The 14,839-nt window shown below is 42.6% G+C and overlaps 2 protein-coding genes across 2 annotated transcripts in view; one reads left to right on the top strand and one right to left on the bottom strand.

Annotated features, from left to right (window-relative positions):
* Positions 1-9,205, top strand: part of fndc3ba (fibronectin type III domain containing 3Ba) — a 54,027-nt gene extending 44,822 nt beyond the window's left edge. Inside the window, exons 22-24 of the mRNA XM_084482507.1 lie at positions 886-1,052; positions 1,804-1,931; positions 4,178-9,205. Of these exons, the coding sequence (XP_084338633.1) occupies positions 886-1,052; positions 1,804-1,931; positions 4,178-4,492 (610 nt within the window). The 3' untranslated portion in view covers positions 4,493-9,205. The remainder of the gene's footprint in view (positions 1-885; positions 1,053-1,803; positions 1,932-4,177) is intronic.
* A 3,118-nt stretch (positions 9,206-12,323) lies between these two features.
* On the bottom strand, positions 12,324-13,783 carry ghsra (growth hormone secretagogue receptor a; the record flags this gene model as incomplete). Its single annotated transcript, XM_084482626.1, has 2 exons — positions 12,324-12,640; positions 12,952-13,783. 2 exons carry the CDS (start codon positions 13,781-13,783, stop codon positions 12,324-12,326), a joined length of 1,149 nt encoding a protein of 382 aa, XP_084338752.1.
* Positions 13,784-14,839: the final 1,056 nt, after the last annotated feature.

Genomic DNA, 14,839 nt, shown 5'->3' with positions numbered 1-14,839 from the left:
CTCTCCCCCTCCCTCCGCCTCCTTCCCCGTTCTCTGTGTCTGCTCTGAAGGTCCCACCGCCCAATCGCACACACGCACACACAGGGTGTGTTCTAACCATCCATCTTCTCCTCGATAGTCTAATTCCATTCATCTACATTTCCTCTTGTCTCAATGCTCCTCCGCAGAAGCCGGAGAGTGCGTTTTCATTTGACCTACACGGAAAAAAAACGAATGCTGGTTGAGAAATGGATCTGACCTTCTTTTTCCTTGTAAAACTCTTAAGAGTGGAACATGACATCCAACTCCTTCTCTGACAGGCTTTCCATCAATCCCCTCCTCCGCCAACTTCCATTGCTCTTCCCCACTTCCTGTCCCTACGTTAGCCTGTCTTTTCCTTCTCCCTCCTCTTCTGAGGCTATTGCGGCGATGACCATTCAAAAACTCCTAGTACTATTTCCATAGTCCAATCCTTACTTAATTCTCTCTCTCTCCCTAACTCTCTGAATTGAATTAAATTACATACATTATGTTACGTTTCATTTAATTAAATACAAACAAGCTGTATATAAATATGTTAAGAATTATGATCAAATAATTATATAATATAATTATTTAATTTGAAAACATAACAACAAAGCTCTCTCTCTCTCCCTCACGCTCTGAATTTAATTCCATTTAATTACATACATTACATTTTCATTACACTGAAATTACACTCAAATACTAACAAGCGATATTGCCTTGGAAAAATAAACCAAGCTCTCTCTCTCCCTCACTCTCACAATTGAATTACATTAAACTACATATATTGCACTTCATGACATTGAATCAAATACGAACAAGTGATATTGCCATGGAACAATAAACCAAGCTCTCCCTCTCTCCCCGCCCGCCCCCCACCAGGTTCGTGACCATCTACCGCGGCCCGAGCCACACCTACAGGGTGCAGCGACTGACCGAGTCCAGCAGCTACAGCTTCAGGATACAGGCGGCCAGCACTGCAGGGGAGGGGCCCTTCACCGCCACACACACCTTCTGTACGGCCAAGTCGGTCCCGCCCGCCATGAAAGGTACGTCATCGCCACCCGCAGACCCAGAGATAGGCCGTATCTCATAGCCATGCCATGGAAAAGTATGAGTATGAGGATATGAGGGATGCTGTTGACATGCATTTGACGTTGTCAACTTGGGATATTTGTTTGATAATGTGCTCTGTTTAGTAAAGAAAATGAGTGGATAGGGCCATTGGTATTACATAATGGTTTTTTTAAACAAACAATAAGGGGGTCGATATTCGCTGGCAAAACAAAATAGCATGTTGAAAAATGTGATATTTCATTGAAATTATTCTTTTTCTAAAGACTGGATATAACAGTATTTCACACTATTAGATCGCTGATATTGACATTCAACACTTTATTTTTTCCTTATATCAAGGACACCGCGTGGTACTTTGTGTAATATGTGTGAAACATTGTGCAATGCGTAACCCTGACGAATCTGTAATAAACGGTGGATATAATTGTGTGTGTTCCCTCTGTCTGTAACAAAACGAATATATTTAATGTCTCCTAAACAAATCAATCACATTTCCCGACAGGCTATAATATAAAACTAAAAACAACAAACGTGTCATCAGTTACAGACCCCTCTTCAGGTGGTTAGCCGTGTTGTGATGGAGGTGTAACTCCCAACACATATGTATGGAAAAGGGCCATATGAGAAATGATTTGGCCCTGATTGAAAGTCAGGGATATATACTGTACCAAAATACTACAATGGAATATATGCTGATTTAAATTAAATGTTTACCTTCTCCAGCTCCCAGAGTGCACCAGGTGGAGGGTAACATGTGCGAAATCACATGGGAGACTATCCAACCAATGAGAGGAGACCCCATCAGCTACGTGTTGCAGGTTCTGGTTGGACGCGAGTCTGAATACAAACAGGTTGGTACTTCACTCACACACACACACACACACACACACACACACACACACACACACACACACACACACACACACACATAAAGCTGTGTTTTACGCCTGTGTATTTTATTATGCGTTTTAGTAGGTAAAAACTTTTATTGCCAATTTTTCCAAAATGGTGTAAAAGTTGGTGTTTTTATGGCTATTTAATGCGCTAGTTAACATGATAGATATCACGTTAAATACAGCATTTTGTTAAAAGTCAAATGAGCTCCTCTTGATTTTAAAGCCAGTAATTATAAACCCCTTTTTCACCCCATCAATGATAACCCAAGTCAGACCACCTCAGTCCATTGCGGATGTTTCTAATGTTTACCGCTGTGTTCACAACACTATGTAGGCCAAGGTTATTGGGTGGTTATCCATGGTCTCAGCTGGTAATCAGCTGTAGGCTAAACATTTTTACTTTAGTTTTCAGAAAGTAGCGTATGCATCCATATCTCTGCCTTATATAACATTATCAATTATAATTGTATGTGTGTTATTGTAGCCCTGCATCTATTCTTCTTGGGGTTCTGAATAGGTTATTTGAATAGCAATTGCATCAATAGCATCATCACGAGATCCTGCTTTCATAGTGTGCAATAAGTATGTGATTTATTTTAACATATTTTAATATATTAACATTACATTGAGGCAGGCATGTCTTGATGTGCAAGAGAACCCTGATAGTGTTTGATCCCTCATTATATGGGTTTAGTCTTTGTTTGATGCATGTTAGACTACCGCCAGAATGATCAAGGTAGTAGTGACCTATTTTCTGTGAAATCCTCTCTTTGCTACGCTATATTGATTGTAAAAACAGTGTGCGCCTGATGGTACCCAGACACTGGATCAGCCGTTTATGGTGGTTTTAATGCGATCAAACAGAACTTTGGTTTTAGTTTTAGTGTGTGATAAAACCTCAATCAAAAAAACAAAATATCACTGTCACTATCAATATCACTAGCGATAATGAGGCTCTGTGAATAGTTCTGTTTTCACGGATGTGTCTGTGATCTTCTTCCTTTTCTATCCTTTTAATTATCTCTCTAACTCTAACGCTCTCTCTCTTTCTCTCTTTATTTCTGCTCTCATTTACTTTCTCTGGTTTCTCTCTCATCCTGGGGCAGCCACATGCACACCCTGTTCCTTCCTATCGTCATCGCTGTAATGTGTCCATTTGACTTCATTAACGCAGACTAGGAGCAGCGAGGTCTTATGAGCCGGTAGACGCCAGTATCACGTGTGAGTGTGTGTTTTGGTGTGTGTGTGTGTGTGTGTTTGCGTATGTACGTATGTGTGTGTGTGTGTGTGTGTGTGTGTGTGGATCAGCAGGGACTTTGATAACAACAATCGATTGATGGGAGGTTGTGTGCCAGGCCAGGGAGGGCAGGGGGCTCGCACTCGCTCAGCTGAAGGACTGTATTGCTGCATCACTTGCTGCATCTCCACTCCATTATATACAGTATATATATATATATATATATATATATATATATATATACACGGCCATTAATGCCTTTGGGTAATGATGACCTCAAAAACTGGACAGGAGATGAAGCCTAGTTGGATTAGAACTAATCATTTTTTTTAAAGTGTATTTTTTGGACGTTGTGTTTGGTAATTATTGTAATTTTGCCCGATTCAATTATGCCCAATTTGAGCATGAATGAGGTTGCTGATTCGTGAAGTGTTTTTCTGGCCAAGTCCAACGATCACACTGTGTGCATGATGGATGATGTGCGGAAGGGCATCAGATCCCGTTCCCTGTTATCCTGGTGAGGCCCAGCTGCACTCTGAGCCCCTCCAGAACCCCACTATAGCAGTCAGGGAGTTCTCATCAGCAGTGCTGTGAGTAAGCCAGGCTGCTGTTGAATCTGAAGGGATGTGTTCAACATAAATGCAGTTCTACCTTTCAGGCTGACCTCCTATTCACTCACACAGACTTTTTTTTATATGCTGTATAATTATTTGTGTATCCATATAAGTTGTTAAGTAAGGGATACCTGGGCTGCATACTGCTTACCTCAACGAGGAGAGCTCTATGTTTTAATTTTTCAAGCGTGGCAATAACAGCTTGTCTCTCTCTCTCTCTCTCTGTTTCTTTCTCATCACTCTGTGTGTGTGTGTGTGTGTGTGTGTGTGTGTGTGTGTGTGTGTGTGTGTGTGTGTGTGTGTGTGTGTCATTCTCTCTCTCTCTCTCCATCCGTCCGCCCATCCCTCAGGTGTTCAAGGGAGAGGAAGCGGTCTTCCAGATCTCCGGTCTCCAGGGCAACACAGACTACCGCTTCCGGGTGGCGGCCAGCCGCCTGTGCCAGGACTCGGCCCAGGAGATGTGCGGGCCACTCAGCCCTTCCTCCCTGTTCACCCTGCGGCGGCAGGAAGTGATGTCGGCGGGGACGGAGCTGTGCGCCGCGGAGGCGGGTAAAGGGGCGGGGCTCATCTCCAGCGACGAGCGCTTCGCCGCACTGATCGTCTGCGTGTTCGCCGGCTTCTCCATCCTCATTGCGTGCCTGCTGCAGTACCTGTTCATGAACTAAAGGGGGCCAGGGCTTCAGGGGGGAAATATTACTAGAGGATAGCAAGAGAAATCAAAACCTACCCATGAGAGAGACACTACAACAAAAAGAAACAAAAAAGAAAAAGCAGTCGACGAAAGAAACCGAAATCATATCCAAGATTGCAAAAACGCTCTAAGTATACCGCTGAACGTGACGTACGTTTTAGTCAAAGCACCAATTGGGGATTTCCTTGGGTCTCTCTTTCTGTCTGTTGTTCTTGTCTTTTTCCTGGATCATTCAATATTTTTTTTCAATCTCTCTCTCTCTCTGTATCTGTCTGTCTTAGTATCATTTGCGTGTGTCTCTTTTTCGATATGGATAAACGTAGACGGAAGCCGATCTTTTCACCAAACATCGGCTGGGAAAGAATACTGATAACCAAGCCTTAAGAGAAAGAAAATAGCTGGTAGCAAAGCAGTTGTTCCTCAGAACTGACTTGCATGTTTTATTTTATATCTTTTTTTAAAAGAAAAAACATATTCAAATTAGACAAAAGTATATATTTCTTGACAGTCATTGCCTTAATTTTTTTGTGATTGTTATCGGATGTTTGATTTTCACTTCTTTTTCTGTTTTTTTGCTGCAGTCTACTACTATTCAGCCATATTCCAAGGTAGGCCTTTGAAGCTTTAGCCGATCGTACGTTATTATGCAGTCCAGTTCAATTTACAGCCTTTTATCAATAACTGCAGTCTACACCTATCTGAAACAAAACAAGACACATCAAATCACATAACCATATTCAAAGAAAGCATGCAAATATATACTGACATAAAGGAAATACTGATTTATTTTGTGTTGTTTGAAACCACACACAAATACACATACTTTTACACACATGTATGAAACAAGAATGCCGACATGTAATGCAGACATTTCAGGCACACATGCAATGACAATGAGAAACATAGATTTACCATTAATTTACTCTTTTACTCAGCTACCAAAGCAATGCAATCCATGCGTGATGTAAGATGCTGCTATCCTTTGATTTTATATCTTCATAAAGAATGGAAAACCAGTAAAAATAGATAAAATAAAAATATATATATATTTACAAATATACATACCAACAATATATATTATATATATATATACAAACAATAGATATTATAAAATATATATATATATGTATATATATATACATATGTATGTATATATATAAAATGCTGTAGATGTATTGTAATATAAGTGATGGTAACTTGGGGAGTACGGCTTAAGTGAAAGGGAGGGAGTCTATTTTAGTTTGCGAACAGCAACGAAATTCAGCCCTTGGTCTCAGTTCAAGGTTTTTAAATAAGATGAAATAAGATTTCATCAGTTTTCGGTCTGTGTTTGGGATTGAAGCTTGGAATGTGATTGGCGCTGCGTCTAAGCCCTAGCTTGCACACCTGTAAGGTTCTTTTTTTGTAATACTGGTGTATGGATCGTGCGCATCACAGGCCATAACTAGCTAGACGGCTTTAATACTGCTGTGTGTTAGCAAAACAACAATAGGTGTTAGCAGTTAGCTTGAGACCCTCTACCCTCCCTACCCTATACCCTCCAAGCAGCCAGCTGACCTAGCTCTCGAGCCAAGTCGGCGAATCAATACTTCTAACTAAGGTCTAAGGATTCCTTCCGCTGCCTCATTTCCTCAACGCTTCCCCCATAAGTATCTGTGATATACTTTTTTATACCACCCTTTCTTAATCCCGATCCACACACACAAACACACACACTCTCTCTCTCTCTCTCTCTCTCTCTCTCTCTCTCTCTCTCTCTCTCTCTCTCTCTCTCTCTCTCTCTCTCTCTGTACATCTCTATCGTTCTTTCTCTTGTTTTCTCTCTTGTTCTCTCTCTGCAACAGGTCATTTAATTGAGCGGTAATCAGAGCAGTGGTAGGGTCTGGGGCCTCTCTACGTGTGCTCTGGGGATTAGAGCTAATGTTCACTAACCAAACAAGCCTTTGACCGAACATGCTACATTACCCAGAGTCTGGTTGCTTTTCTGTGCCACAGGTCTACTTTTAACCAAGGGGGGGGGGGACTCTAAGGACAAAGAGGAGGGAACAAGATAGTTGTAGGGGGGGCGGAGTTCCTGTTTGCTTGCCCCGCCCACACATCCACCTCCCACTGTGATTGGTGACCTGTAACGCACCTCAGGGAAGTGGTCTTACAAGGAAGGATATCTGTATGTTAGGATCTTCGTTACCATCGATGCAGTCTCGCTCTCTCTCTCTCTGTCTCTCTCTCTCTCTCCCTCTCTTTCTCTCACCATTCTGTCCTTTTTACACTGTATTGTCCTCTTTCCACGCTGTGCCTTGTTCCTGTTTTTGTCACTAAGCAAAGTGGTCTATCCGCTAAAAGTTACCTTTTGCCAAAGTTGATGGGAAAAAAAATTAAGGTATAGGTCTTTTCTTAGGTTTTTTTCTTATTTATACTATATATTTGCATACAGTACTTTACATGCCAATTACAGTGCAATCGTCATTTATTTATTGTTTAAAAGATTAAGAGACAAGTGTAGCTATATAGAAAACAAAAATTATTGTAGCACGACGTTTTATTTTCTTCCTTTCTAATTTTTTTAATGGATGTATGTTTATAAAAAGGCCAGCATTCCGTATCTCAGTAACCCTTTTCAAGTATTTTACCATTAAACTGTCGGGAACATCATAAGCAAGATTTCTGCGTCGCAGTTTGTTACCAAATGCCTACATTCTTATTTTTATTTTTCTCGTTCTACATTGGTCATCGTTCTTCATCTCCTCCTCACCGGCTGTAATAACTGCCGAGCAGTTTTTTGTAACGCTTTAGAGACATATGTAGCAGACCTAGCCAACAAATGTTATGGGATCTATGTAGCTGCCTTTGGCTTTTATTTTTTTGATATATTTTCCTTTCTCTGGTAGTGTTATAATGAAGCTCCTGGTTCTTCTTTGACGGTTTTAATGCCAAAGTTCACGCTTCTGGTGTCTACTCGACGACGCTTCCTTTCCTATAGTTTTTATTTCCTTTGCATTTTTTGGATTGTCTAAAGGGTTCTGTGATGTTCATGTAAGCTGCACAGCGCCGAGACTATACCTATTGTTATTGTTATTCTCAAAAAGGAAAGAAAAAAAAACACATTAACTTGGATCTGTGATTACACTTCTTTGTCATATTACCGTTTGTTTTTCAGATGTTTTCTTTTGTATTTTTTCCCCTTTATTTGTATTGCAAAAAGAAATGTGCCATTTTTTAAATGTTTACTCACTTTTTTCCCAAGAGAACCTGATTTTAAACAGAAAGGTGTATAAACGGCAAAACTATCAACGCAATGATTTCAGGCCGGTTTCGACAATGAAAGCGATGATTATTCCTTGTTCCAGACTAGCGCTGGTTATAGCTGTAGTGAGTATTTTGTATCCAGTATTTTGCTAAGAGATGATATACAGAGATATCTATAGAGCTATAGTATACGATTGTAATGAGAAATAAGAATTTAAGCGTTTAAGCACTTTTTTTTTAACAGCCAAGCATTAGTCTTGCAGAGTCAAAACACCAGCGGGGTAGAGATTTAGGGTGTCCGCCCCCCCCCCCCCCCCCCCCTTCTCCTTCTCCTCGGTCCATACACTACTCTGCCAAGGACATCTGTTATATTCATTTGGTATTACAACACCATTGGCATCACTGTGACGTCACCAGGGGGTGATGGCATGGCCTTCACTTCCCCTGGGGTGCATCTGTGCACCCCTGAATATTTTATATATATACATACATTTTTTCTCTCCCCCCACAGTGGTGGGAGGGAGAGATGGGGAAGTGGGGGAGGGAGGGAGGGACGGTAGTGCGACCGGTGCCTTAACCTCTGATGTGCTCGTCGTGTGTATCATGGTGTGTATCTCTATTGCATGGGGGGGGGATTGCCAGGAAGTGGGTGCGTGAAATGTCCTAGTTGTTTAGTAACCGAACGTTACGCTAGTTAGAGTATAATATGTTAAACTCCTTCCTTAAAGCCTCTTGCTGTTAGCCGACACCCCCTCCAACCCATCTCATGTGAGATCATGATTGGCCCTGTGTTCGACCAATCAGTCAGGCCAGTAAATAATTGCATTGATTAGCCCAACGTCAACCGAACGGTTAGCCCCGACACCGTTTCCCGGGCTAGGTACTCCCTTACTTTCGTATTTGTTTCATTGTTTTTGTTTTGTGGATTTTTTTGTAATGTTGTTTTTTTTTTTTTACTACTTCGTAGACCGCAAACCTCCCGCCCCTCCTTTACGTCCTTTTGCAGGGTTTTCAAGATTGACAGACACATTGTTGCTTAGCAACTTCACGTCTGTGCCTTCGGATTGGTCCTGGTTTTCCTTTAATTTTTTCTGTTTTTTTTCTTATTGAGATTTTGGCCGAGAGATTGGCGATTTGACAAAGTACAGAGAAACACAGGTATTTCAATCTTTTTTAAGCAAAACAACAAAAACAAACGTATTTTTACCTCACGATTAAAAATCAAGACATTCCAATGTTGTCATAGTCTACGAAATTGAAAATACAGAAAAATCATGCATTTCATGTATTGTAAATGTTAGACAATTTCATATGCATCATATAAAAGAAACTGCCATATCAATTTTAATGTATAGATTTTGCAAATACTACCCTATGTATGTAAGACATAACTGTATCGGTAGCGTATATATAATATATTTATGCCCAATAAATGTTTAAATTTTTTTCTGACCTGGACATTCAGCGTATTATTTATTTTTTCTGTTTCTCTGATCATGATCTCTTCCACGTTAAATAAAAAGTGGCCCTGACCTCCATCCAACACGATGACACAAGAGTTCCCAATTTGTGTTGTTAATAAAAAAAAACATTCATGCTTTTATATGTTCCCAATTTACACACAATTAAAAGACAGTTTGGGGACTTCAACTGAGGAATTATACACAGGAACAATGTCCAATATTTCCATATAATAAGTCCTTCAGTAAAGAGCCAAAGGCAACAAATGAGATCAGTTCCGATAGTTTTAAGCATTTGTAGAGGGTGTTCCAAGCAGATGGGGCAGCATACTTAAAGCTTTTTTTTTTTTCTCTAATCATGATCTCTTCCAAGTTCAATCAAAAGTGTCGCTGACCTCCATCCAACGTGACACAAGTGTTCCCAATTTGTTGTTTTTTTCATCCGTGCTTTTACATGCTCCCATCTGCAAATGTCCACTCCCAGCCAATGCTCTGTGCTAATGGACACTTCCAAGGGTCCTGGTGAGCATGACGCTGGACATGTAGTGGTCACTCCATTTTATTTTAAATTTAAGGTTAATCCAATCTTTTTAAGCAAATTTGTCATATTCTAGCTTTTTGCTTTCTATCACTCTCTCTCTCCCTCCCTCTCTTTCTCCCTCTCTCCCTCCCTCTCTTTCTCCCTCTCCATCTCTCTCTCTCTCTCTCTCTCTCTCTCTCTCTCTCTCTCTCTCTCTCTCTCTCTCTCTCTCTCTCTCTCTCTCACCACTCTTGTTGATTGGTATCCCACTTTCAGTTTATTGACACACTTCAATACAAGAGCAGTCTATTATGAACTACTCTACTTGTCCGTGAACATAAGCAGCTCATTAGAGATTTTCCCTAACATTAAAACACTGAAAACATTTTAGACTTGCAGTGGCAACTTTTATTTTTTTACGATTTTAAAAATAACACACTAGTGGTTACTTTTCTATTGTTTATTTTTACAAGACATTTTCATCAACATAATAAACAAACAGTTATAGAACTGTATAATCCATTGAATAACGCATAGCCGCACCCCTGAACAGGAAATATTTATAATGTCTCTTTAAAACGTTAATTTTATCTGAATGACATCAGTGTATACAACATGGTACATTAATTAACATACAATCCTCTCTAAGGGCTTGGAGGTTGTGTGTGTGTGGGTGTGTTAGTTTTCAGAGATTTCAAGTATGAATGCGTAGCCATGAATATAGCACTGATGGATGAAAAGTTATTAAAAAACAAACAACAGCCCTATACAGACCACACAAAGGATCTATTTACAAGTTAAGGCATGAAACTATATCACTTTTTTTTGCTCCACAGTTTTCCCGTTCCTCACAGTGGAAATTATGTGGTTTTCGCCAGCAGGACCATGTCATTCACATCAAATGTAATGTCATCTGAACATACATCCCATAATGGAACACACATTATAATTCCCTCTATAGAGCAGAAGAAGCAATAAGCTGCAGTAGGCATCTAAAGTTTTTAAGAGAAAGTTTCACAAGTCTGGTTTGTGTTTAATAATTCAAAGTGACATGCCACTTGGTGAAGGTTAAATGGGGTTTGATATTGTTAGCTCTAATGGAATGAGGGAAGAGGAGTATTTGGCGTGACATCCAAATCTGTTGTTTTTTTCATTTTGGAATTCCACCTGCTAACAAGGCCCAGCTGTCCAATTACATAAGGTTTCCTATACTGGATGCATTTATTTTATTATTATTATTATTATTATTATATATGTATATATATATGTTGTTGTTGTTTTTCCCACTCGCCAATCCCATATTTAATGTCACACATTTCCATATAACTTTAAAGATCCAGTGAACATACTGTTCCAATTGGAATAAAAAATAAACTGTATTTTTAAGGAAAAATAAATAGAAGTGATGATGAATTATTTTCGTACCTTTGGCACACCCACGATGACCCCCATATAATGACATGTCATTGAGACAAAGAGCTTTGTTTCACAGAGATAACAAGTGACTGAAAGTAGGGTTTGAGTCTCCCGACCGCCAATGTTCTTTGGGATGTTTTCACAGCGTTATTCCCCACCAAGACCAAATTGGTCCTATCCGATCATCAGGCTACTTTTTTATTTTTTGCAGAATCCTCAGCATTAAAATGTTCTCTTCTTTGTTCAAGTAAATCTGTTCCTTGTCTGACTGTGACTAAGATCATACTACACGACATGGGCATGCATGGCCAAGATGCAGGGCCTTCACTAGATTCACCATCCAACTCTGTTCACAAGCAGAACTTCAAAACATCCAAATTACACAATGGTCTGTTTACACTTAATATATACTGTGAACTCTTTCCAAGAGAATAGTTGCAAAAGACAAAACACCTGAGTCTGTCTTTGTCATTCTCTCGCTCACACAAACACACACACACACACACACACACACACACACACACACACACACACACACACACACACACACACACACACACACACACACACACACACGTGTGCACACACGCGCACACACACACACACACACACACACACACACACACACACACACACACACACACACACACACACACACCAACCTGTCCTCTGGAATGAAGAGCAGATATGTGGTTCAAAGTTCTACAGTGCTTCCTTGTCATCCAGAATATGATTTTATCACATCATAAGGCAATTACAGTGATCGTTATGTTCGACATATGTGTGCGGTGCTTCTTCAACTGCGTTTACTGCTTGGCGTGTTGTTCTGATTTGGGTTCGCCAGGCCCTAACTGGATCTGCATACGCAGTGCGCACTGAAGGCTAGAATGTTTATTGATGTTTAATGAATACAGCTATGATGCACGAGTAGCAGATGGCACTAGCTTTTGGCAATAGCTTGGATTGATAACCAAGGATCGATGTTCAGTGTTCTTTTGAACGCGTCGTCATGCAGGGACTAGGGAGTCATGTAACTGCAGCAATGCATCTGCCGTTGTTCCCGAAACAGAAAAGTTCGACGTCCAACCATCCCCAAAGTCAGTTCTTATCTTCTCACCGCTGAGATCAAAAATGTATGTCCATGTCCGAAACATCAAGGTCATTTAGAGACTGACCGTGGACTCCCTCCAGCCGGGCGAGCAGCCCTCTCCCTTCAGGGTGCTGGCGGTGCGACCGCGCGGTCGGGGCCCTTCGGTCAGGCCGAAGAGGCGCACGGCCGCGCATCGGTATTTCCAGGACATGGTGTTGTACAGAATGGGGTTGACGGCGGCGCTCAGGTAGAAGAGCACCACGGACACGAGACTGCAGTACTCCGAGAGAGCGGACAGCATCGGAGACGGCGCGTCAAGGGAGCGGAACTGGAGATAGCGGCCAACGTGGAAGGGCAGCCAGCACAGGACGAAGGCCAACACGACGACCACTGAAGGAAAGAAAGAAGGCAGGGAATAAATACCAATAAAGGGCAAGAAGGAAAAAGGGGATAAAAAGGAGTAAGCGAGTTGGTGACTCGAATATGTTCGAATGCCAAATGGGAGTGATCAATATACATTGGGTTGTGTCAATATATCGGGAAATGAAACGTTTTGACTTAATTTACAATTTGAAGTCGATCTTTATTGACCTGATTTGCTTATACATAAAAATGCATGTTCACCCACATTTTCACTACAAAATAGGTCGAGCATAAAGCATGCGTAAAAGCGCCACAGGAGTTCAACACGTTCTTCTTACCCAGCATTTTGATGGTCTGCCTGTTGCTCTTGTCCCGATGCGCCACGCGGGAGCCCATACTGTTCTCCCGGTGTCTCTGCCACAGCCTGCGGCCGATGAGGCCGTAGAGCACCGTGAGGCAGAACACCGGCATGAAGAAGAAGACAGAGCTCAGCCACACCATGGCGCCCATCAGGCCCGACTCCACCGCGTAGTGCGTCATCTTACACTCCCGTGTGTCCCCGGCGCTCTCCTCCCGCTCCAAGCTCGATTCGTTGCTCCCGCCCCAGACGTAGTCCCGCTCCACTCCGACCATCACGAACACGGGCCCCGCGCTTGTCAGGGAGACGATCCAGAGCAGCAGGATGAGCGCGCGCACTCGCCGCTTGGTGACCAGCGCCTTGGCGCGTAGCGGGAAGCAGATGGCCAGGTAGCGCTCCACGGACAGCGCGGTGATGCTCAGGATGGTGGAGTACGTGCAAGACTCGGAAACGAACTGAAAGAGCTTGCAGAGCGCGTCCCCGAAGCGCCAGGGTCTGTAGCGCCACATGCGGTAGAGGTCCGGCGGCATGCACAGAAAGATGAGCAGGTCGGACACGGCCATGCTGCACAGGTACAGGTTGGTGGTGGTGTGCATGTCCCGGTACTTACTGACCACCAGAATGGTCATAACGTTGCCGACCACCCCGACCAGAAACAGAAGTGCGCACGCCACGGTGATGGCCGTGAGCAGGGGGATGGAGTAATAGTTTAGAGGTGGGAAGGGGTCCCCGTTCCACGTCTCGTTCTGGCGGCTCTCCTCTCTGCTGCAGTTGAAGTAGAAGCACTCCACGCGCTCGGACCAAGAGGGCATCCTGTTTACGCACGGTCATGCACGTGGCCGCAGCTGGCTCTGGCCGTTCAAGGCGCGCGGGTTCTGGAGCTGCTGGAGCCCCCTGGCGCTCTCTGAAACCCCCATCGTCCCTTTCAAAAAAAGCCAACCTTCCCTTGCTTTGATTGCCTATAACCATGCGTAAAAGCAAGCCAGCTTAATTACGCGTGTTGCAGAACGGCCGAGAAGGATATTCCAATCAATGGGAAATCAAGAGCGTGACCGACCGTTCAACTTCTGCTACGATCCACCCGTTAAGCTCAGCGGGGACACAAACACACACACACACACACACACACACACACACACACACACACACACACACACACACACACACACACACACACACACACACACACACACACACACACACACACACACACACACACACACACACACTTCTTGAGTTCTATCCACACTCCAGGCGAGGACACACAGGCATACATTCGAATTCACACACACACACACACACACACACACACACACACACACACACACACACACACACACACACACACACACACACACACACACACACGCGTTATCTGTCCGGCTGGGCAATGTTACGATGTCCAGAGCTCAAATGTAAATCTTACAAATTAATAACGCACGCCCACTCTCATTTACGCATAGGCCTACAGTAGGTATCAGAAAAAAACAAAAACGATATTAACCACTCACTGATGACTAAATCAAATGTACTGGAAAATCCATCCTAAAAAGTCGCAATATTCCTTGTCCACCCGAGCAGATAAAACCGAATTAGCCCATTCCCCTGCGCAAAATCTGAAGGCGCTCTCAATACAACCACCTACCGTCACCGCAACCACTACTAACACGGGGACGCCAGCTCCTCTGCCTATACGAGCCAGACCAAAACAAAAACATAATGCAGGACATCAGGTTACCACTGGCAACATGGGACAACAGCTCTGGTCGTAGTAGAGCCAAAGCCGTGATGCGCAACTGTTCCATAAGAGGTTAACTCAAATAAAACGCAAATAAACAACTAATAATAAGAAGAAAAAGAAAAAGGAT

This window comes from Micromesistius poutassou, assembly GCF_964030765.1.
Source record: "Micromesistius poutassou genome assembly, chromosome: 17".
NCBI lineage: Eukaryota > Metazoa > Chordata > Actinopteri > Gadiformes > Gadidae > Micromesistius > Micromesistius poutassou.
The sequence above is the reverse complement of the archived record's forward strand: the minus strand, read 5'-3'. Positions and strand labels throughout refer to the sequence as shown.